General features: G+C 44.9%; 1 protein-coding gene across 7 annotated transcripts in view; it reads left to right on the plus strand.

Annotated features, from left to right (window-relative positions):
• The window catches only part of PTPRS (protein tyrosine phosphatase receptor type S), a 458,571-nt gene that overhangs the window by 57,462 nt on the left and 376,039 nt on the right, over positions 1-25,070 (plus strand). For all 7 annotated transcript variants that reach the window (XM_088446483.1, XM_088446485.1, XM_088446484.1 and 4 more), the window contains exon 2: positions 23,413-23,555. In XM_088446483.1, coding sequence (XP_088302609.1) covers positions 23,480-23,555 — 76 coding nt within the window. In that variant the 5' untranslated portion in view covers positions 23,413-23,479. The remainder of the gene's footprint in view (positions 1-23,412; positions 23,556-25,070) is intronic.

Here is a 25,070-nt window from a genome sequence, read left to right on the forward strand (position 1 = left end):
TGATAATTCCATTGAGTATTTTATTCTGAATTATATATACTCCATTAATAACTAATGTGTTCTTTTGATTACCATTATTAAATGGCATGTATTTACTCTACTCTACATTGGCATCCTGTATTCCTGGCATTTTTGCAAGGTATTGACACTTTATAAAGTCTTCTACACTACGGGGCTGATTCAGCAGTGGACGCAATACCGATGTTTACAGAGTTTGAGTGATTACCATTGCGCATATGTGTAAGTCTCACTGCGCACGTGGCGTCATTGTATTGTGATTATGTACACACAGAGAATCCATTCGCAAAGTGAGTGTCATGTGGTCAGCGTTTGGGGGGTGGTAACGGGGGGATGGTTAAGTAATCGCAGGCGTATCTGATTGTATTAACGCTGTTTCATGGGCGTGCATACATTGTAGTGATTTGCCTTCGTATCATGAGTTCTCTGGGCGTGAGGAGAGCTGCAGTGTTTGCGGCTGGTTAGACCTCCGTAGATGCTGCGTGACTGCTTGATGGGCGTTGATGGTACCTAAGTTTACGCAGGAGTGCGACATTGGACGGATATGAGCAGCAGTGGGCGTCTTTATGTCGGCTTGGCAAACAATAGCACATTAGCATATTTTAGCAACTATGATCGTTGAGCGATTGCGTATTGCATTTGCTTCCGCTGCTGAATCAGGCCCTAAGTGTTTACAATTGTTACTTGTCATCCCACACGCCACAGGAGACGACAGAATTCATTCATCTATCTAAATACAAGCAAACTTTTGAAAAGTTTTTGAAAGAATTTATTCCTGAACACACACAAGTGGAGCACACGGGTCAATCTTTTTACCCATGTACTAACATGCATGCTCCTACCAACAAACACTGGCTCACTTTCTGTAGTGCACTCTCGCACTTTGTATAGATATCCATTGGTATATAAAGCCTAGCGCTGAGCAGTAGATACGAAATGTGTATAGTTTTCACAATTTATTTATATTTAAATTTTTTTTAATTATATGTATTTAAAGTAAAGTGCACTTAGCTTTTTTCCTGGAGGTGCAGGGAATCAGGAGCCATCCGTGGTCTTCTGTTTCCCCCTGTCCTCCTACCAGGGAATCAGAATAACTTGTTCTGAAGCTTCATGGCTCCATGGCATGAGGAGGTGCATTGAGAGCTGGCCAGCACATCTAGCTTATTTGGTACCGGGAGCCCTAAAGAGCTTTCACTCGGTGGCCAGGAATCTTATGTGGATATTGTCTGCTTGCCCCTGCAGCCTGGAGGGTGTCATGGTCAGTTAGCAGAATACTGGAAGTAAGTTTTAAAGGGAATTAGCCCCCCACTTTAGACGTGCCGGCACCTGGGGAGTGTTTATCTGTCCAGGTGGCCTCAGGCACAGAGGAGTGACCACTTCCTACTGTCCATAAGGGACAGAGTGAAATGTGTGCGTGCACGGCACATGATTGGTTAAGGCAGCTGTTCCAAAACTGTGGGCCACAGCGTACTTACGGGTACCCAGGCTGGGAAGTTCAGAGTCTCACAGCCAGCAAAATGTATTGAATAATTTTGTTTTTTTTAAATTAGCAACTTTAGTTTTCGGACATACAGCTGCCCGCCTTGCGGCTGCAGGGGAGGGTCTAGATGCAGCCGATCACCCAAGGAATTGACAGCTTGATGATCAGTGCCTGCATGTGGGGGTGTAATGTGGGTGGAGCGGGAGCTGTGGGTGCTGACAGAGTGGAGGTGGTATCCGGCAGTGATGGATTCCCCCCACCCCTCATCTTACCCAAACGCAGCTGCGGTACAACGAAAAAAAATTACAGGGGTTGCCTATGAAAGCGCTCCCACTCACGACCCACAACAATATTGACCCTGGTCTTCGTTTCCATAGAGATGCGTAGCTCCTCCTCTATTCTTGCTGCACTCCCTGTGTTGAGCTCCTTCTCCAGTGAGTGTTACAGTCTCTGAAATGATGCTCTGCTCCAGCTTTCTATACTGAATCACTGTACAGTTGTTTCCCTTCCCTCCTCCAGGCTAAAGTATGTCCCTCCCCCCCCCTTCCCCCCACCCAAGTGTGTATGCTACCATGTTCTTCACAGGCACTAGTGTGTGCCACCATCCCCCCCTCCCCAGCATGTGTGTCACCATATTCTCCCAAGGCCCCAGTATGTGTATCGCTATGCCCCCCCCAGACCCAGTGTGTGTCACCAGGCCCCAGCCCCAAGACCCAGCGTGTGTGTGTCACCATGTCAACACCAAGTCACAGTGTGTATGTCACAATGTCCCCCTCCCCAAGCACCAGTGTTTATATTTTTATGCTGCCCCCCCCCTTCCCCAGTATGTATATTATCTTGCCGATCCAGTTTCCAATATATGTGTCCTTGTCACCCCAGGCACATGTGTGTCTCTTATCATCCTCCTTCGCTAATTACATCTCCTTTTATATCTGTCCCCCAATTACTTTTACCATTTACTCTCACCACCCACATTTCCCCTGTGCCCTTCACAAACCACTGTTCCTCTTGCCCTGCATTTTTTTTTCTGCCACTCCTTTTCTTCAACTTCTGCCCTTTTTGCCACTTCGTCGTCCTCTTCTGCTGAAGGCGATTGAGTCCTGCTGGCAGCCGATCAGAAGCAACACTGAGAAACCTGAGGATGCCATGTAAGTACAATATTCTTGTGTTTTCACTTCCATACCTGAGTGACAGCTCTGTGGGTTTTGGTTTAGATTTAGGGGCATATGTGTCAAGCATTTTTTTTTTTCATTAAATTAAGTAGAAATAACAGTTTCTGCATATTTTTATGAATCGTTGCTATGTGCTAATAGCCTAATGCAGAATATTTCACAGAAATCTCCTACAGAAGGCTAATTAGCTCTGCATATCGCTGTCCCCATTATTAATGGGGACTACGATCTGACCCCTATGTACCAAACTCTGAAAAGCATAGCTTTTCAGAGTTTGGCCCCGCTATCACCAAGGGGTACCGCGAAAAAAGTCTGACAAAAGTTTGAGACACTAAGGGTGCCATGAACCAAGAAAGTTTGGGAACCACTGTGTTAAGGGGCCCAGAGAGGACTTAGCCCCTGTGGTATAATGTGGAAGAACAGGATGAAAAGAGGGCCTGTGTGCCTTGATTGTGTATCCTCTATGACGTCAAGAAGGATTGTACATCTTTAACATCTGTACGCTGTGATTGTCCTAAGTACATCTCCATGTTGAATTGTATTTTTCAAGATCTTTGAGCTTTGTGCTATCAAATTCTTGCCTTAAGAAGCCCGCATCTAGCTGTATCCTGTGACCTCCAGAATATTGCAAATGCTATTTTATTCTGTGGCTTTTCTGGATTGAGCCCAGGGTCACTAAGCTGAAGCCCTCTGCCAGCAAACCCTGCAGACTGGTATGGATAAAGGGGGCAGTGCACCAGATCCCCTTAGTCCTCCAGGGAGAAGGTTCAGCGTACTTTTATTAATTTTATTAAATACTAGCTGGAGTACCCGGCGTTGCCCGGGATTTTAAGAATGTTTGTTTACACATCATCCTCCAACAAACCTCTACTTAGGTTAGGTAACGGTGTAAATCAAACTTTGGAGATAGAAGCATTCAAAATTTGACGGATGTACAGTGTAAACACAGCCAAGAGCTTCTGTTGCTCTGATACCAGGAGGACCATCTACAGCGACTATAATATTTCGGCAGCTCACAGTACAGTAGGGTCCTTGCAAAGTCATAATTTTGACAGTTCGAAGAAAGAAGTCAATGTTGCCTAATTTTGATATAGTCAGAGAGCTGAGCATGTTGGCAAAGCCTGCTAAAGCTCTCTTCGATAATAAACATTAAGATCATGACAACACAAAACGCTTGCTCCAAGGCCCTACCCATATGCCGTGAGGCCCCATAATGAGTGTACAGCAAAAATTGTTGCCTCCGCCGTGTTTTAATACGCCCGTATGTAAAATTTCACTATCTTGGCTTGTAAACTGTGGGTTTGTATAGAAAGACAGAAGGACAAATTTTCGCTTTTATATAGTAGACACTTTGTTATATACTGTATGTATGTATGTATGTGTGTGTGTGTGTGTGTGTGTGTGTGTGTGTATGTATGTGTGTATATAAATATATATATATACAGTATGTATATATTCATTTTTTTTATTGAACCATAAGCATTGCAGTAACATAGTATGTGTGCACAACAATGTAAATGAGAACATGATTGTGGTTAATTTGTGACAAACCAGGCATTGTTAGTAAAGTTTAACACAATATCCTAGTCAGAAAACCCATAGGATGTTAAAAATAAAATTAGTCACACAAGTCGTTGCAGGCAAACTGGTAAGGGGGTGTTGTCTATCTCATAGATTCTTAATTTAAAAGGTAAAGTATCAATATAACTTTACTATACCTCTAGAAATCGGTTAGTGATATACTTTTGTCTGGTGGGCAGTGGTTCTTAGATGGCGACATTTTAGAGCCTCTCTCACTATTTGTGTACTATACCATCGGCCCCTCTCAGTGCACCACCCTAACCCGTTTGGTGTCGGACAGTGGTAAATCTTCCATTTGGTCCTATGTAAGGAGCCACCATATGAACAACTGCCACCAAGCCTTAGCAGATTCTGTTGCCCAGACCAAAAACCCTGCTTTCTCCATGCAGAGCTTGGAGGCCTCCTCTCCGCCACTGGTGAGACAACTGGAGCCAACTTTGCTAACTTCCGTGGATCAGCTTATCCTCTGGATGGCAGTTTGTCAATGGCGTCGCAGATAGATTTCTTCTAGTGTGCCTTCTTCCTTAGGGTGGTCAACGCTCTTGTGGTGGATGGATATGGGGACTGCTGAATCTGGAGTGCCACTTTCTCCTTGAATGCAATGTTGCGGTGTCTATATCAACTGAGCTCTCCAGTTCGTGCGATACTCCACCTCTGCTGTGTAGGGACCAGGGAGTGACTGCACTCCGATGGCCGATCCTTAATCTTTCCTCCTGGGATATTGTCTTGGGTCAAGTCACAAATCTGGCTGTGATACTCCGACTGCTCCTCACTATTGCCTGCATTTTCTCCCAGGTAGAGCTGTATGTGCCTGCTTCAGCTGCTACCAGGGTAGTGGTCTGCCTGGATGTTTGAGGGCTCAGTTCTACAGCGAGGCTTTAGTACCTGTTCGGATACAGCTGTGCCTCATGGTTTCTGGTCCATGTTCCAGTACCTGCCTGAAGGCCCCCTGCCATCTGCTGTGTTCCTGCCCTGTCCTGGATTATTTGTGGCTGGAGGATTGCCTTGTCTCTCCTGCCTGTCTGCCTCTCCCTGGCTGCCAAAACATTCCTTTGTGTCTCTCCTACTCCCGATTCTTTGCCTCCCCCCCCCCATCTCACTTTCTTTTCTTTTCCATTTTGCTCTTTTTCCTTTCTCCTCTCACCCATTTTTTAAATTTGGATGACTAGCCAGTGACACTATGTGTAGACTTTTGGTTTCCAGCCTACATCTCTTGTCTCACCTGTTATCTTGATTGTCCTGGTCTTCGATTACTTTTGTTGACATCTACTCCTGCTGAACTGCTCCTGGACTATGCGGTTATTCCCGGGCAGCACGAACGTTCCCTGTGCATGTTCGAATACCCTCCATATTTTGTTTTACTTGTTGCATTATTTATCTGTAATATATACATGTATCCCTTCCTAGAGCACTGAATATTGTATGTTATTGCTCTTGTCAGTGAGTTAGCCTTTTCAGTCACATGGTTGCTATATTGTGCTTTCGTATTTTACATGTTTCTGCCATGTATTGTTCCCTGTTCCTTCCCTGACTCATTGTATCTTCCCCTTTCTATTTGCCGCCATTTTATTTTTCTGCACTGTGTACCCTTGACATTTGCCACTTGTATATCACTGTGCCCCCTTTTTTACTCTGTCATGTCCCCCATTGTGTTACAGTATATATACCCTTCAGCCATAATATTAAATTCACCTAGAACAGAGAATTAGCAATGCTCTCACTGCACTTCAGAATTTGTATGAACAACATGCCCACAAAACTGTATTCCTCACTGACAACTCTATGATCATGAGAATAAAAATCATAGGAATAACCTTAGATTCATTGGTGTCCCTGTACAGTTATAGGGTCAGGCCTTATCTGACTATCTTAATGGGCCCATACATCAGCGCCGCAATCCCTCGATCTTCCGATGCACAGATTGGCGATCAAACCTGCTGTTTGCTGGGCATTATTGATCGGAGATCCTCTCGAGGTATAGGGAAAATTCCCCGATTTACCGATCTGGATAATTTTTTGGCTGGGATCAGGGAATCAGGGAAATCCTGCATGTTGAATTTCCCAGATTCCAAGATGCCGGGTGATTAGGGAATTACGGCAATCAGTCCCTTATGTTATTCTCGTCCTCCCCTCTCATTTAGCGATCCAGGCTAACCTTAGTAACCCTTCCATTGAGAGAGCCCACCATTTGGGACCGGAGAGGACAGTTCCCAACGTTCATCCATGCCTAGGTTACTTGACTTTTGGGGAAGAGAGTGGATTGTGGCTGCTTGAAGGAAAATGAAAACCCTCACCATTGGAGGTCACCATATCATTATTTTTCAGGATCACTCCCTTTCTGTGATGCCAAAATGCAAAGAGTTTGTACCTACTTGGCAGAATCCCACTATCGCTTTACACTATTTAACCTTGCCATGCTGAAAGTTAAATATAATGGTCGTGCCTACATATTTGCACAAACCAATCTCCATTTCCACCCAGAATCCCTTGCTACTGGGTATCCCTTTTTGGCTGTTAGGTCTCCGCGAATGCCCATAATATTGTGTGTCTTAGGTTTCTCATTCACATAAACAGATGTGCCCTCATAACCTCTAGTCTATGCATAGACTGCATGTGTGTATTCCAACGATCACACAATTCTGTGAATTAGCAGCTCCACCATTTTGTGAGTGACAGCAATCTCATTCTGTGAGAGTGCTGAATCTGCCATTAACCACAGGGTGTGATGGCATACCATATCTGTATTGCGCAAGGAACACGTCCATTAATGCATCAGCCTTAATGATCGTAATTTCATTGCTTTTTGGAGTTTGAGTGGCAGAAAATCAATAGGTTTTGTGAACTTTCAGATCATGTCTAAGCAGCCTTAATGGGACATATGAAACCGTAAGTTTTTTTGTCTATAGATATATATATATGTGTGATGTTCTCCAAATCCATCCAGTGGATGGCCCAGAACAGGCTCCCTGGGTCAAAGTTCTGCCCAGCACACTCCGCTGTAAGGTCTGACCAGGACCCCAAACCAGTCAATTAGGCATCCCAGACCAATTGCCAACCCTGTGTGAAGTTTTCATCCAAATCTATCCAGTGGAAGGCACAATATAGGCTCCCTGGGTCAAGGTTCTGCCCAGCATTCCCGGGTCAAAGTTCTGCCCAGCGTACACAAACGGGAGGTCCAACTGGGACCTCAACTCCCCTAAAACCTGTCCTGGAACCAACTGGACACCTTGCGTTGGTTTCATCCCAATCGGTGCAGGGTTGTCCGAATGCAGAAATATTTATTGTTGAGACTTACCTTTCCAAAGTTAGAGCCGCAAGTATTATAGAGTATCTGCTTTAAGAATAAATTTTTTGTTTGGAAAAAATCACACCAGGGGTTAATGTAACGGGCATTTTAAAACACGCTGAGGGAGCAGAAAAATGGGATGGGGACCAGGCCACAATTATTCTAAATATGTATTATTAAAATACATTTATACAGGTTTCTATAACTGGGGTACATCACTGGATTTAAACCTTTTGCTGTTGCAGCATCTGCTATTAACTCCCATTGTTGCTAATCCTTACATAAATATAAATATGTAGCCGAATCTCTCCATGCGTAGAAATTGGGCACCACAGTTACTTGGTTAAAAAGTGGTCAACATAATTAGAAATATTTTCTCAAGAGGTTTTTTTCTTTTTGAGTTTACCTATATTTTAAGTTAATAACTGAAATATATAGTGTACAACAGGTGGGTCTTTTTGCAATTCTGCTTTTATCTAGTGCATGCGGATGTACCATTCAACACAATTTAGCTGTCAAAATTGCAGCATTTTAAGCTTCGTGTTAAACCTTTTATTGCTCCCCTTAAGCATTAGAGGGCGTGTGTAAATTTCCCTGCCTAGTGTAGGTGGTACTAGGCCATCCCCATTCCTGTGGTGCTGGCTGTAATACAAGAACTGGTCCACAGTCTAATGCTGAGCGTTAGCCTGGTCTCTGAGTGTGTTCTGGTACCAATTAATTATAGAACCATATGTTGATGGGCACTTGTACTGTTCACTAGTTTAATATTTTAAAATCTTGATTGTTTCTCTTGGTACATGGGGAGCAACATTGTTAGCACAGTAGATTAATGTCCTTCTCAGTTGTTAGATATAAATTGAAAGTGACTCTTAATTGAATCCTTTTATAAAAACAGTGCCTTTGACCACGCAAGCATTTTACTGAAGGATCTTAACTACATTTGTTCTCTTGTTCTACACGGCAGGGATAGAGCTACAGATTTATATTGTACTTTTCGTCTATTCTAAGAGCCACGGATGATAACATTCTTATGGTTTCATTGATGGAATATATGACAAAGTGGAATTTAATTTTCACTTCCTGCTAAGCAGCAGTTAGTGGGTTTAACATTTATTAGCAGATGCATTTATAGGACTGGAGAATGTATATGATAAATACTTTTTTCAATGGTGTTCAAATGGGTTTCCAACTTAAAATGACAGGTATGCACATTGGACGGGCTTCCAGTTGCCCTGAAACCCCCTACCTGACCCAGGAATGGGGTGTTACAGGTTCAGGACAATCACGGCATGCTACTCCACCCATGCCTCGTCCAGCCACCTTGTAGCATGCTCCAGTTATTAGTTTAAACTGGAGGTAGTTTTTTGGGATCCTGGCACCCAGAATGCCAGCACCGAAATAATTATGAGACCGACTGATCCCAACATAGGACTAAAGATAGGCGTCGAAATACGACACCTATCTTAATGTCGACGCTGGAACGCCGCAGGGCGCCAGCCCGAACGAGGTAATTACGTAGCGCCCTTAGCGTTAGCTGTGGGGTTAGGTTTAGGGAGCGTAACGGGGTTAGTTTTTTTGGGGGGGAGGGTTAGGCACCCCTGGGGGAAGGTTAGTGTTAGGCACCCCCCGGGAGGGTTATGTCTAGGGTGCGGTAAGTGTGGGTTAGGGTTAAGCACCCCTGGGGTACCAATAAGGGAGGTTTAGGGTTAGGGGGGGAGAGGGGTAGGGATAGGGTACATAGTTACCCTGTAGGGAACCTCATACCCATTCCTATCCTGTGATTAGGGTGGCTCTCTGCAGGGATTGCATTGATTGGTTCCTGCTTCTGATAAATTTCAGCCAGCCTGCACTTCCTGCAGGGGATATTTGTCTAACTTCCAGAGTATGTGTTTGTCCTGTGCTCAGAAGTCTGAGTTCTAGCTGGTCTCACCTTATTCTGCATTTCCTGTGTGCTGAGATTTTCTCATGTGTCCTGTGCCTGTCTGCCTGATCTGAAGTCGTCTGTGAGTCATCTGCTGTGGTTCCATCTGTTCACGTCCTTGCTGGTGGGACTTTTTCGGAGCAGTGACTTCTGCAGCTGCGGCCTACCTCTCTGCTGCATTTCTGTATCGTAGTCCAGTTTATCCGTGTTTTCTACCTCGCTGCCTCCAGCCTGTGTTCCAGCTGCACCCGTGTTCACCTGTCGCACCTCGCCCCTCAAGGCCGCACTGTGTTGTTCCTGTCGCACCTCAGCCCGCAAGGCCGCACCACGGCTCTCAAGGCCGCACTGTGGTGTTCTTGCTGCAACTCGGCCAGCAAGGCCGCACCTTGAACCTAGTCTGATACTTCAGCCAGTGGTCCAGCCACAATATAGTGCATTTCCTGTGTGTCCTGTTGACTATAATGTGTCCCTGCCGCATCGGTTATCTTGTCTGACTAGTCTTTGTCTCTAAATCATGCAGTATCACAGTCCAGGTCACTCCTGCCCCCCCCCTTTTCATTGTCTAGCCGCTCCTTGCCTGGTGACCTATTTGCACCATAGTCCTAAGATGTATTTAAGATCATCATCTGTCACTGCTTGTGTACCTTGTCCTTTACATCTGTACTAGTAATCATCTGCATGCAGCCTCACTCCAGCTAGTTCCTGTGGTGGAAAGACTGCCACTCCTCAGTTCTGCCTTGTTTGTAGTCAGCAGTCCTGCAGTTTGTTGTCTGTTGTGCAAGCCTCTACTGCTGGAGGCTTAAAGCCAGATGGCCACCTAAATACCGGTGTGAGTATAAATCAATACGGGAACAACGGGTGGCTGTTATTGGTAGGCGATCTGCACGTTGGCTCTAGAGGTCTTAAACAACCGTGGGAGAACTGTAACAATCATGGGGCAGGTGGAGTTGCAGCTCCAGGCCTACCCATGAAAATAGGCCCACAGGAATTTTATTTTCCTGTCCTCCCAGCTGCCTGGTCTAAAGCATCACCCGTTGACACACAAACATCCCCCCCCCTCCCCCCCCAGGCTATCTGAAGCCCTGCCAACCCTCTGGCCCCCCTCTCGGATAATTCTAAGCTCCACCACCTGTCTGGGACCAGCACTGAAGCAAGGAGGCATCTGTCACTCATTGGGGTAGATGGGCCCTGGCAGTGACCTCTTTGTGACAGCCTGAGACAGCATCTTTCACAGCGGAGCAGGCTGCAGGGCTCTCAGTCTGCTTATGGCAGCTCTGCCAGGGGGCATTGAATAGATTAGGAAGGAGGAGTCAGCGCATAGCAAAAGAAAAGTCGAGAGCATTGCACAAGGGTGTGTGCAAGGAATGGGAGTACATGAGAGGAGGTGAGCAGAATCAGTGCCTGCTGATTTGTCCAGTCCTGGGGATGAAGAGAGAAGTGGGACCTGTACTGGGGCAGAATCCAGTGATTCTTTTATCTATTTCATTTTTAATTAAAATACTCCCCATTTAAGCTTATTCCTGCCTAAAGTAAGTTGTGAGTGTAATGCAGTGAACGATATATCGCATAGTGCATATGCGGGTGTGTACAAATGATAGGTCTGTGAAAAATGTTGTTCACAGACATATCAGGTCAGCCATGCAGCACAGGAAAAGTTACATCTACTTATGTGTACAGGTGACCCACTGACCACCCTTACACTGGCCGCAGGAACCGCAGACACTGGCATCACAATTGGGCAGCAAATTGAAATGCCCTTCCAGTTATGTCTTTCTAGACATCAAGCAGCCCATTAGTAAGTGTGTATCAACCACTTGGTTGGTGGGACTGCCGATCGGCCGCTGGGTTGCTTAAGTGTGTAACAATCTTAAGGTATCATATGTAATGTAGTTTTGTCCTGAATTAGCTAAATTGCTAGCCACACCCCCTTGCATGGTGCTCATGCCCACTTTTGTAATCCTGCATTTGTCCCTGTGTGTATATATAGATAGATCTACCAGCAACTTGTTGTTTGATTTATCCCACTGCAGGAGCCATGGTGTGTAGCTGTGTGTGGCGGTCACTTGGATGCTTGGTGTATTATATGGCGTGCACTGATGTTCTCTGTATTATATGGCAGGCACTGAAATGCTGTTTTATTTGGCAGTCACTGCGATGCTCTCTGTATTATATGGTGCTCACTGTGATGCTCTCTGCAGAGAGCATCACAGTGACCACCAATCCTGCAAATCACTACTACAGATCCATGAGAAAAATGGCTGGTACACTCCTCCAAAAGAAGATGGGTAACTTGAACTCGCCTTGGACCAAGATTAAACTATATACGGCATTCATTGTAATGTGCTTTTTCCTTCATCCACTAGGGGACACTGGAGTCTCAGTACAGTGGAGTATAGATGTGGGATAACCGGAAGCTGGCACTTTAATAAATTTGAATAGTAGCTAGCACCTCTCCCTCTATACCCCCCTACAGGTCAGTCTTAATTTTGTGCCAAGGGAGCTGGTCACATACAAGAGCTCTCTGCTAAAAAATCAATGGATCCTCGATCAGCATGAGGATCAGATAGGCAGCTCACTGCCCCTGCCTGTCTGCATTGTTGGAGCTGCCGAGAGACCTCACCGCCGCTGCTTGCAGCGCGCGCTGGGGTCTTCAGCTACAGAGACCCACTATCTCTGGGGGGTAGCCAGACGCTCTGCCTGCAGCGTTCGTCGTGCTCCTCCATTAGCAAGCTGCAGCAAATGCCGGCAGCATTTGGCAGCAGAAGGTTAGTAGCAGGGTGACCAGGAGGAAATGACAGTAGGGCATTAAAAGCACTAAGCAGCAGCACTGAAAGGTGCCAGAATGGAGGAGGCGGAGCCTAACACGCAGTTCTGACCTGCCTCCCAGCAGCCCAAGCACTTCCAGAAGGAGGCTGGTGGCCATTTTACAAATACAAGGCTGCTTATATACTCAGAGAAAGAAACCTGTCTGCCCAGATTGTGCCTGCACAGTGGGGGATAGACTTGTGAAGACTTGGTCGGACTGTGTTTACACAGTGATTACAGCATTATATTGTGTTAATAACGCTGGCCTCTGAAGCAGTGCTGGTTGGGCGGGGTTGATAGCATAAACCCCCTCTATGTCCTTGTCTCTTCTTCAAACAGTCTCTCTGTGTGTGTTTGTCTGTATCACTACCTTTCTCTGTGTGTCTGTGTACAGTGAAGTGGTAGAATGACATCTAAGGGTGCAGAAAAAACGTTCTCCTGTAAGAATTGTGCAGAGAAGTTTACACAGGGACTATCATCCATTTCCCTGTTATGTGAGAAGTGTGTTTCAGAGACACAGACTGCAGCATCCTAACAAAATTCATGGACTGATCAAATTACATCAGTCATGTCTAGAATGTTTGCAGAGCTAGAAGCTTCTCGCAGGGAGAGAGAGGTTGAAAGGTCTGAAAGATCTGCCTTTTCTGAACCATACTGGGCGCGGTCTTTAGCCAGGTCTGTGGAAGGGCTCACAAGGGTTATGTCAGTCCCGGTTCCTCCGGTGGCATTGTTCTCTAGTGTCCTTGCCAGGAGACTAATACAGAATCCTCTTATGTGGGATGATCTGGAAGAGGACGACATGCCTGATACGGAGGAAGGGGAGGTACAGGACCCTATAGCGGAATAGGGGCCACAGGAGGCGAAGCCTGTATATCAAGGGGTAGAGGCGCTGATTGCAGCAATACGCCAGGTGTTACATGTTGAGGACAGAGATCCTGTAGAGGTTAGGCCGTCTATCTTTAACAAAAAGCTAAGACTGGCAGCCTCTTTTCCAGTGTCTGAAGAATTGAACAAGATCCTTACCTCAGCGTGGAAACACCCTGATAAAAGCTTTCTTGAAATCAGAAATCTTTTATCATACTATCCCTTTCCTGCAGAAAGCAGGCATTTATGCAAAACACCTCCTTCAGTGGACCCTTCAGTGTCTCACGTCTGTCAAAAAAAAAGTACTCCCTGTTCCAGGGGCAGTTTTTTTTAAAGGAGCCTTCTGACCGGAAGTTAGAAACTACCTTGAAGTCAATGTACACTGTAGCAGGGGTGTCTCTTCAAAGCGCATTAGTCAGCTGTTGGGTCAACAAGGTGGTGGAAGCATGGGCTACGCAGCTCATTGAGGGCCTTAAGACTGGGGCTTTGGCGGAGGATATGCTTCCTCTAGCGGAACAAATTGCAGAGTCTGCTGCTTTTCTTGGAGAGGCTTCTAAGGATATTTGTAGTCTTTCCTCTAGATCCTCGGCCTTGGCTCTCTCAGCCCGCAGAGCCCTGTGTTTGCGACAATGGCAGGTGGATGCGGAATCCAAGAGAGCCGTGGAAGCTCTTCCATTCACAGGAGAAGTTCTGTTTGGAATGGAACTGGATAAGTGGATATCTCAAGCCACAGGTGGTAAGTCCACTCATCTCCCATCTGCTACTCCTCCCGCCAGGAAGTCCTTTGCCGGACCGTCCTTTCGTATTCCAGGGAGATTCAGGGGCCGTGGCAGAGGTGCTCCCGCTATCTCCCGTGGTTTCAGAGGCAGTGGTAGAGCCACTGCATACTCCTCCTAGCAGGATAAGGCTTCAGTTAAGCCTCCAGCATGACGCGCCCCCTTCTCTCCTGGGGGACCCCAGGGTGGGAGCTCGCCTTTGCAATTTCAAAGAAGTTTGGACCAAGTCTTGCCAGGACACGTGGATTCAGGACATCATTATTCAGGGGTTGAAGCTGGATTTTCAGATCCAACCTCCTCCTCGTTTTTTCACAACATGTTTGCCGGCATCTGCAGACAAACTGGTTGTTATACAGGAGGCAATACAAAAGCTACTTTCTTCTCGAGTAATATGTCCCTATCCACCAGCAGGGTCAAGGCTTTTATTCCAGCTTGTTTGTGGTTCCCAAGCCGGATGGCTCTGTGAGACCTATTCTGAACTTGAAACATCTCAATCCTTATTTGTGGACTTTCAAGTTCAAGATGGAGTCCCTGCAATCTGTCATTGCAGGGCTAGAGAGGGGCGAGTTTCTTGTATCCTTAGAGTATCCTTAGACATAAAGGATGCTTATCTCCACCCATTTGGCCTCCTCATCAGGCATTCCTTCGGTTCGCAGTACAGGCCTCTCATTTGCAATTCCTTTCGGTCTTTCATCAGCACCAAAAGTGTTCACGAAGGTCATGGCAGTAATGATGGCCCTTCTTCGGATACAAGGGGTTACTATCGTCCTTTACTTGGACTACCTACTCCTCAAGGCTCCGTCAGTCTCTCAGTTTACTGCAGGACATCCGGGTAACAAAGAATCTGGTGTTGGAACACGGATGGATCCTGAATTACCAAAAATCTCATCTGTAGCCTACACAGCATCTGCCTAGGGATGATTTTGGACACAGTAGAGCAGAAGGTATTTCTTCCGCAGGAAAAAGTCACCTCCATCCAACACATGGTGCGATTGATACTGCGACATCGCAGGGTGTCAGTGCATTCACCTTCTGGGAAAGATGGTTGAGTCCTTCGAGTCCATACAAGACGGGAGGTTCCATGCCCATCTATTCCAACTGGGCCGCCACTCTCAGTGGTCAGGGTCCCACCTCTTCCTTCACCAGCGAGTTCAACTGTCACCCAGGACTCGGACATATCTCCTTTGGTGGCTGAATTCCTCTCACCTATTGGCAGGCAAGAGGTTTGCATTGTGGGAATGGATTCCCCTCACCACAGACGCCAGTCTGACAGGTTGGGGGGCAGTGACTCAGGGAAGCCACTTTCAGGGCCACAGGACTCGGCTGGAGGCAGTACATTCTGGAGCTGAGGGCCGTGTTCTATGCTCTTCAGGTGGCACATCCTCTGTTGAAGGGACAGGCCATCAGAGTACAATCCGACAACGCAACAACTGTGGCGTACATCAACAAACCGGGCGGTACCAAGAGTCGGTCCGCTATGAGGGAGGTAAGCAGCATTCTTCTCTGGGCAGAGGAATATGCGGTAGCGATATCCGCAATTTTGAAAATTTGGAGGCCGATTACCTCAGTTGACAGGACATTCGTCCGGGAGAGTGGATGCTCAATTCACAGGTATTCCAAAAACTGATTCAGTGTTGGGGTCTCCCTCGGGTAGATCTTATGGCGTCGAGACTGAACTAACAACAGCCACGTTACTGCTCCAGGACAAGAGATCCACAGGCAGTGTTGGTGGATGCTCTAACAGCTCCTTGTCTGTTTCAGTTTGTCTACCTGTTTCCACCACTCCCACTCCTTCCTCGTCTGCTGCAAAGAATCAAACGAGAAAGGGTAAAGGTTCTGTTGGTGGCTCCAGACTGGCCCAGATGGACGTGGTATTCCAACCTACGTCTTCTACTGTTAGACGACCTGTGGTCTCTTCCTCTGCAAGAAGATCTACTGCAACAGGGTCCGTTTATTTATCAGGACTTAAAGTGGCTTCGTTTGACGGCGTGGCTGTTGAAAGGGCTATCTTAAGAAAGAAGGGTATCCCTTCCAGGGTTATTCCTACTATGTTAAGGGCTAGAAAGGAAGATACCTCTAAGCACGATCATCGTATATGGAAGGCATATGTCGCTTGGTGTGAGCGCAAGGGTGCGCCTCCGTCAGAATTCAACTAAGCCAGGCTGCTTCTTTTTCTACAGGCTGGTTTATCAGTAGGTCTTCGTCTGGGATTTTTAAAAGTTCAAGTATTGGCTTTGTCGATTTTCTTTCCAAAGCGACTAGCATTATTACCGGATGTCCAGACTTTTCTACAGGGGGTTGTCAGATTCCAACCTCCGTTTGTACCTCCTACTGCCCCATGGGAATTGGATTTGGCCCTCTCTTTTCTCCAATCTTCCCTATTTGAACCTTTACAGGCAGTGGAATTAAAATTTTTATCATGGAAAGTGGTTCTCCTGTTGACACTCGCCTCTGCTAGGCATGTGTCTGAGCTAGGGACGCTTTCTTGTCGTCCGCCTTATCTAATTTTTCATGAAGATAGGGCTAAGCTACGCACGCAGTTATCCTTTTTACCTAAGGTAGTGTCTGCGTTTCACATCAACCAACCGATCGTGGTTCCGGTGTTTAAAGAGGATTCTTCGGCTTCCAGATCCCTAGATGTTGTCCGGGCTCTTCAGATTCATGTTGATAGAACAGCATCCCTCTGGAAGTCGGATACGCTGTTTGTTCGATATGATATGGCGCGGCCAGGCTGGCCGGCTTCTAAGGCTACTATTTCTAGATGGATTTGTCTGACAATCAGACAAGCCTACAAAAAAAAAGTATGGTGGTCGCTCACATCAGCTTAATGACATTGCACAGGTGCTTGGAAAGGGCGGGGTTTACACTGAACCACAGAAAAAAAGCAAATTCCCTCCAGCACACTGCAGCAATATCAACAAAAATACTTGAATCCTACATGATAATAGAAATTCAGGAGGTATTGGTTACATACATTTGCAAATATATGAATAAATGCCGGGCCAGCATCAAGGCTCCTCTAAACCAACCAAACCTCCTAAAACCTGCAGAACTATATTAATGCAATTAACTTTCAACAACTATCTACCTCTCTACAACAACCACTCTCACCAATTTCTGCACTCACTTCTCCTGAGACTACTGCATCACACCTAAACCAGATTCTAGTAAAAGCCCTCGATGAAGTAGCTCCAGCTACCCATCACGCACCACGTAGACTTAGACGTCAACCGTGGCATTCTAACTTAACAAGGCATCTGCAAAAACTCTCACGTAAAGTAGAACGTCAGTGGCGAAAGTCTCGCACTCCACATGACTTCCTCACATATAAGTCTATCTACAACTCTTATTGTACTGCTCTGGACACTGCCAAGCAAACATATTTCCAATCTCTTATCTCTGCTCAAGCCTCTAACCCCAAGCGACTTTTTACTATAATTTAAACTGCTTCTTGCCCCTCCCTCGCCCAAGCTACCTGCTACTATCTGTGCACAAGATCTTGCCTCCTGTTTCAAGGACAAGATTGATACTATCCGAAATGAAATGTTATTCTCTTCCTCAGCTAGTGACCTACTCAATTCCCTACCTGAACCCTCTGGCACATTCTCTTCATTTGACCCCACAAATGAAGATGAAGTATCTACACTCTTCTCATCCTCCTACTCTATTACCTCTCCTCTAGATCCTATACCCTTACAAATTAGTAAAGCTCTGTCTCCTGTGCTCATCCCAACCCTAACTAAAATCTGTAATCTCTCTCTTTTTACTGGCATCTTTCCATCACTGTTCAAGCATGCAGTGATTACTCCCATTCTGAAAAAACAAAATTCTGACCCTAACACTCTCTCAAATTACCATCCTATCTCCCAGCTCTTTTGGATTTCAGTACCATCTGTATGCGGATGATACTCAAATCTACCTATCCTCTCCAGATTTATCACCATCTGTATTGGTCCGTGTCACTTAATGCATTTCTGCCATTTCATATTGGATGTCATCTCGCTACCTGAAACTTAATACTTCTAAAACCGAATTAATTATATTTCCACCGGCCAATAACAGTTACCAATCTGATCTCTTTATCACTGTTGATAACTCAACAATCCACCCCACCCCACAAGCTCGCTGCCTTGGTGTCATCCTTGATTCTGAATTGTCCTTTGTTCCCCACATTCAATCTGTCTCAAAATCATGTTACATACATCTAAAAAACATATACAAAATTCGACCATATCTCACACAAGACACTGCAAAAACTGTAATCCATGCACTCACTATTTCCCACATTGGCTATTGCAATAGTCTCCTTACTGGTCTTCCCAAAAACAGGCTATCGCCATTACAATCCATTATGAATGCAGCTGCAAGGCTTATCTTCCTTGCCAAACGTTCATCGTCTGCTGCCCCGCTCTGTCAGTCCCTCCATTGGTTGCCGGTTTTCTACCGTATTCAATACAAAATACTGTTACTTACACATAAGGCCATTAACCGAATTACACCAAAATAAATCTCTTCACTCATCTCAAAATATCTCCCAACCCGACCTCTCCGCTCAGCACAAGATCTGCATCTCTCATCCCCGTTACAGGACTTTCTTCGGGCAGCACCCACTCTATGGAATGCCTTACCATGCACAATAAGACTTACCTCTAGCCTTCAATCCTTCAAGCGTTCCCTGAAAACTCACCTCTTCAGACAAGCTTATCAGATTCCAGAACTGACCACATAACCTTCATAGCTTCCATGTCTTATTACATCCCCTCTCACAGTCCACACATTACCTCACATATTGTCTTTCCTTCACATACTCCTGACATTTGGCCGACATTCCTGTGTGACTGGATCATGCAGCCCACCAAGAAACTCTGCATTCTGGCCGGACCAAATTGTAATATGTATATAGCACCTATCCTTGTATATCAATGCCTATTTCCCTATAGATTGTAAGTTTGCAAGCAGGGCCCTCTTACCTCTATGTCTGTCTGTTATTACCCTGTTTTGTTCTATAAATGTTTCCAATTGTAAAGCGCAACGGAATATGCTGCGCTATATAAGCAACTGTTAATAAAATAATAATAAAAATAATATACCAGCGTCCCTAACATTCTCATTATATTAACACTTAGTGAAGTGTAAAGTATAGATGTGTACAGATAATCAATAAGTGTTAATATAATGAGAATGTTTTATTATTTATGTAACTTTAATTATCTCTCATTATATTAACACTTATTGATTATTTGTACACATCTATAGTTTACACTTCACTATCACCTTTTTTACCTTTTTCGTGTGATGCCCTGGGGATGGTCCTTGGCTGGATTATTTTGCGGTACCTTGCGCCTCGGACGTGAACCCCTTAATGTTAGGGACGCCGGTATAGAGGAGCCTTGATGCTGGCCCTGCGCTTATTCATATATTTGCAAATGTATGTAACCAATATCTCTGAATTTCTATTATCATGTAGGATTCAAGTATTTTTGTTAATATTGCTGCAGTGTGCTGAAGGAAATTTGCTTTTTTTCTGTGACTCAGACAAGCCTATCTGGCTGCATCAAAGCAACCACCTACTTCATTCACAGAGCATTCTACGCGCTCGGTGGGTCCTTCGTGTGCGGCTGCCCGCGGGGTTTCCCTGACCAAGCTTTGTCGAGCGACCACTCGCAAGCCCGATGGTCACCCACAGCTATGCGAGCCAGGAGGCTCTCCTGAAAAAAAAAAACGGCCCTGATTCAGAGTGAGCGCTCTGTCAGAGCGTCCGGCTCTGAATCAGGGCCTCTGTGTGACACACAGGCGAACCAGAAGCCGGCAGTCAGAAGACCCCCCTCCCCCTAAACCTCCCACAGTGGTCCCTAAACCTAACCCCCCCCTCCCCTTCCCACACCCTAAACCTAACCCTCCCCGGGCGGTGCTTAACTCTAACCTCCCCACGGTGGTGCCTATCCCTAACCACAGCCTAACCCTTCTCGGTCGGTGCCTAACCCTAACCCACCCCGGCAGGTCACTAAACCTAACCCCTCCATCCCCGGCCTAACCCGCATAAACTTTGGGATGCCGACGTCGATATCTTGATCCCTTCGGGATGCAGGCTTCTGCATTCTGACGGGCGTTGGGATTCTGGCGTTTGTATCCTGACGACCAGCTTCCCGTCCGCCAGGATCTTGACTGAATCCCATTCTACAGTATGTGGCAGTCACTGTGATGCTCTCTGCATTATATTGTGGTCACTGCAATGCTCTGTGATGGTTGAGGTAGCTTAGTACAAGCAGTAATACTTAGTCATTGAGTTTTGCTACAGTTGAGCCTGCATGCTCCATTTGAAAAGTGTAGATATCCCAGAATAAATGCAGCAGGCACCTTTAATGTAACTGGACTAAAAATGGGTTTTCCCATCATGCATCGTCCATTCTGACGTGCAGAACAAGCAGATGGGACGATATTTGAACAAAGTATTGGGCGCACACACTATTTGATACATTTTAGGCTTTACAATGTTGGGAAAACCATGTTACACTGCAATGTTGACAGCTCTATGCAAGCTAGCCAAGGGTGACTACTATCTACAAGTTGGGGGATGCCGAGCTGAGTTTTTGCTTGGGCTGACAGGAAGCCTAGCTTGCATGTATGTATGTATTTCTGTATGTATGTATACATATACATACAAATATCCCCAACAGACACCACATATAAATAACAAATGTGTATGAAAATATATGCCAGGATGTGGGAGATCGAGGCATAGAGTAAGGTTATAGAACTGTAACATGTATCTGTAATTGGAAGTGAAATACCATGACTGTTTGTCGCTAAGAGGCCAATTTATCATATACAGCATTTTAAATGCGGATGGGTTGTATATTTCTACCTAATTTGCCATGTGAAAATTACAAATTTCATGTGAATTTAGGAACAATCTCTTGCCGGGACACGGGCTCCATCTGTGCACGTACTGCACATGAACGGCTGGTGGTCTGTGCATCTGTCATCAGAGACAGATGGAGGATTACTTGCTGATAAAAATCTGTAGTACAGTAGCCCATAAGCTTCACTTTCCGGAACTTGACAAATCTGACAGCATAGCAGCCCCCATAGAAACCTATGTGGGCTGCTTTGCAGTCGGAAATCCTTCTTGAATCCTGGGGATGCTTAATATTTCTGGTGACCACCTAAAAATGGGTGTTTTATACTTTAATAAATATGCCGCAAAATGTGAACAGGGTGCGATGTTGTACTTGTGGCAGTACAGAAAAAGTTTGATATGTAGGTTGTGATACCAAAAATTTGTCATATAAACTTTGAAAATTAAGAACATTTCCAGAGCACGCAATTTCAAGGTACAAGGGGTTGATTTTTCAAAGGCGTACTTTTTGTTTTGCATTAAACCAATGTTCGCAACCTGTTATCTCAGAATGTTTAAAATCGTAAAAAAAAAATAGATTAAGCTTTTTTTTTTTTAATCATTTAAAATATTTTTTTTGTTTTAAGGTGAGTACACACCTGGCAGATATATCTGTAGTTCGAGTGATCTGCAGATATACTTGTAGATAATGGTCGTTCATACACAATGAATGGCCATCATCTATCCATCAGCTGCGGGTCCCACTGAGTGGGGTAGGTGCCGCTGTGTTGTGTACGGGGGTGGTCTGCAGACTGCCCATACACACTTGCTGATTGGCAGATATGTCTTGGCAGCACAGCCAACGCGATATGTCTGTGAACGACGACGTTCACAGACATATCGTCTGTACACACTGGCCGACGGGCATCAATTGATCAGCCAATATATCGGCAAGTGTGTACCCAGCATTAAACTTTATTTGTATTGTTTCATTTTTTATTAACAGGTTAATCTGAAAGCCCAACCTAGCTCACATATGCACATCTGCAAAGCAGTAAGTTAACCCTTACCGCCCTGGTCCAATATTGCCATTGCAGCAACAGTATTTATTTTAGTAGGCTGCTTTTGCATATACAGGTTCAGTCTCCCATATCCAAAATGCTTGGGACCAGAGGTATTTTGGATAATGGAATATTCCGTATTTTGGAATAATTGCATACCATAATGAAATATCTTGGGAATATAGGACCCAAATATACACACATAATGTAATTATGGGTTATATACACCTTATACACACAGCCTGCAGGTAATTTTATACAATATATTCAATCACTTTGTGGCTGAAACAAAGTTTGTGTACATAAATGAAATTGATTTTTTGTTTCATATACACCCTATACACACAGCCTGAAGGTAATATTATACAATATTTTTAATAATTTGTGCCTTAGACAAAGTTTGTGACATTAAACCATCAAAAATCAAAGGTTTAATTATCTCAGTCTTGCCAAAATTATTCCGTATTTCGGAATATTCCGTATTTCGGAATATTTGGATATGGGAGACTCAACCTGTAGTACATAAATGCTGGGCAGCTTAAATTTTACATTGCAATCAAGATTTGAGTTTGGACACATCTCTCTGAAATCTAAAGCTAGGTTCACATTGAACAATATTATGGCTGACCCAACGGATCGGTCCAATATATATTGTCAAACTCGCCTAATGTGTACTCTCTATGTCGGGCCATCCGCGCTCCGATTTGGTCGTTAGTCGCATCATCAGGTCGGCCGTATATGCAGCTCAATCTGAAAATGCGACTGATGACCCCATACAGCGGGATGCAGGTGTTTCCAAAATATTGGGTGGCTCCGCACCGGATCATTTAATGTGTAACGGTTGCCGGATATGTCATCCCTTCGCATAGCTGGGTACACCTATCGTTTAATGTGTTCCTAGTTTAAATCTCTGCACTTTTTACATCTGCCCCACCTGCAGTGTGACATGGTTTTCCCAAGGTGTAAAGTTACTAACTCCCGACTGTCACCATCCTGGCCAGACATATTTGAACATCCGATTGGTCGGCACGACAACCAGTCAGCCGCTCTGTCTTTTTAAGTGTGCACCCAGCTTTACTAAACTTTGACTGTGAGAATACCCCATTCCACTTCTCAAGTTTATAAGACACTGTGTCCATAATGCATTCCACATACGAAAAACATGTTACACCAGCTGACCTAGTGCTCGCTCTGCAGCATCAACTGTATTTCTATACTGTTTTTGTGGTTTCATGTTCTGGGTGGCTGGAATTTACAAATAATTTGTTGAGAAAAGATGGGTGCTGTCTTGTTAGAGCAATAACTAAAAACTTGCCACCTGGGGGCAAGTGCAGTGACACCATGTGTGTGTGGGGAAGTGGGAAGTTGAGAATAGAAGGTTGGTGACCTAATATTCGCACCTCCCAATATAGTTCTTATTCTGGTGCCTGTGTTTTTTTTTTTTTTTTTAAATTAGGATTGGACATGATCTGTAAAATTTGGGCCTCTGTAAAATATGCACACCAACTAGAAAAGCCATTTGAAGCATCTATTCTCCCATTTAAGGAAGTTGCAAGTGTTGAATGATAGTATTAAAACAAATAGACTATGTGTTGTCTTTTTTTTTTCAGATGTTGCTGCCAGTGTGAACCCAGGATATTGGCTGCACTGAACCAGGGAGTCACGACTTAAAGGATCATGCGCAACCCCAGCATGTTGGCCTTGGTGTGCATAATTAGCCATCTCCTCCTCCTTGCTGGACTCAGGGCTGACAGTAAGTAAATTGTACTTTCCTTTGTTACAAATTTTTATTTGTTTTGCATACATTTTTTTTTTAATTAAACCATGTAAACTAATGATTTCTATGGTATCAAAATTGATACACTGCTAATGCAAGCATGGATACATGGATTGAATCAACCAGGATGGGCATGAGTGAATAAATACGCAGCACCTGCCTCACCGCCTCCTCCTCGCTGGCACACACACACACACACACACCCCATCCCAATCAGCTTTTTTCTTGCGATCATTAATTGATCTGGAAGTGCCTAGGTGTTCAGTACAGCTTCAGAATTAGAGAAAGAGGTACACTATTTGGAAGATGTTTATAATTCCCTTCATTTAACAAGAAAAGTCCTGCCAAGTCATGCCCACTGGCTATCTAACCACGCTCCATTTATTTTCACTCAAAATAAGAGTGGTGTGATAGTTGGGGACTTGTAAAAATTTCCTCCGTTGTCGAGCAACAAATACACGGTTCTTATATTACAATAGAACACTAAATCTAAAACGCTTATTAACCCAATATGAGAGACATTCTGTAACCTACATTGATGTGTGGAAAATGCAAAGGTCTAATGTGTGCGTATGTGTATATATATGTGTGTGTGTGTGTGTGTGTGTGTGTGTGTGTGTGTATATATATATATATATATATATATATATATATCTATCTATCTATCACAAATGGCGGCACTCCACGTTTTGATTTAATGTAAACAGAGTTTAATCCGACGACCATTTTGGGCACATGCCCGTCATCAGGGATATATTTTTTTTTATATCCTCTATGACTGTATGAATACCCCTAAATCTATATACCCAAAATGTCGCTATTTAGCGCTACAAGTAAGAAATAATTGCTTTCCAATCCAATTGTGGTTCCAAAACACAAAACGTTACATTGCAATAAAAAAGACAGTTACACGCTTAGATCTAACACAATTAGCACAAAAAGCAAGTAAATACAAAGGTACAAACTGATACATACATGTGCGCACTGGCCCAGTATGCAGTATTAGACTTTGGATTTGTTTAATTAGGTAGCTACTGTGCCAGGGTACGTGCTTTTGGGGTTCAGGTAAATTAGAAATTTGCAGTTTTTAAACTATTACCTCAAGAATGCGCCATTGAATAGATTGGAAACAGGGGCGGATTGGCCGTAGACTTCACCGGGTAGCCTCCTGGTGGGCCGACGCACCTGTGGGGCCGCCTGCATGCTTGATCGGGTGACCTTTTTTCTTTTCTCTTATATGCGGCCCAGGCCACGCCCTCACTTCCTGAATGACAAGCAGCCCGCTTGTCAGAGCAAACAGTGGTCCGCGAGCTAGCTCCTCGTAAACCACGTGGCTAATGAAGGAGAGCCGCTGCTGCACGCAGTGCAGACACTGCAGAGTGAAGCAGATGCCCCACCAACCTGGATCTGTTCTTATCGCTGCAGTGAGTTGAGCAAGGTAGTACTACTGGAGTTCGGGGAGGAGATCCAAACTGGGGCAGTAGTGGGCTG

This window comes from Taudactylus pleione, unplaced genomic scaffold (assembly GCF_031769625.1).
Source record: "Taudactylus pleione unplaced genomic scaffold, aTauple2 ptg000399l, whole genome shotgun sequence".
NCBI lineage: Eukaryota > Metazoa > Chordata > Amphibia > Anura > Myobatrachidae > Taudactylus > Taudactylus pleione.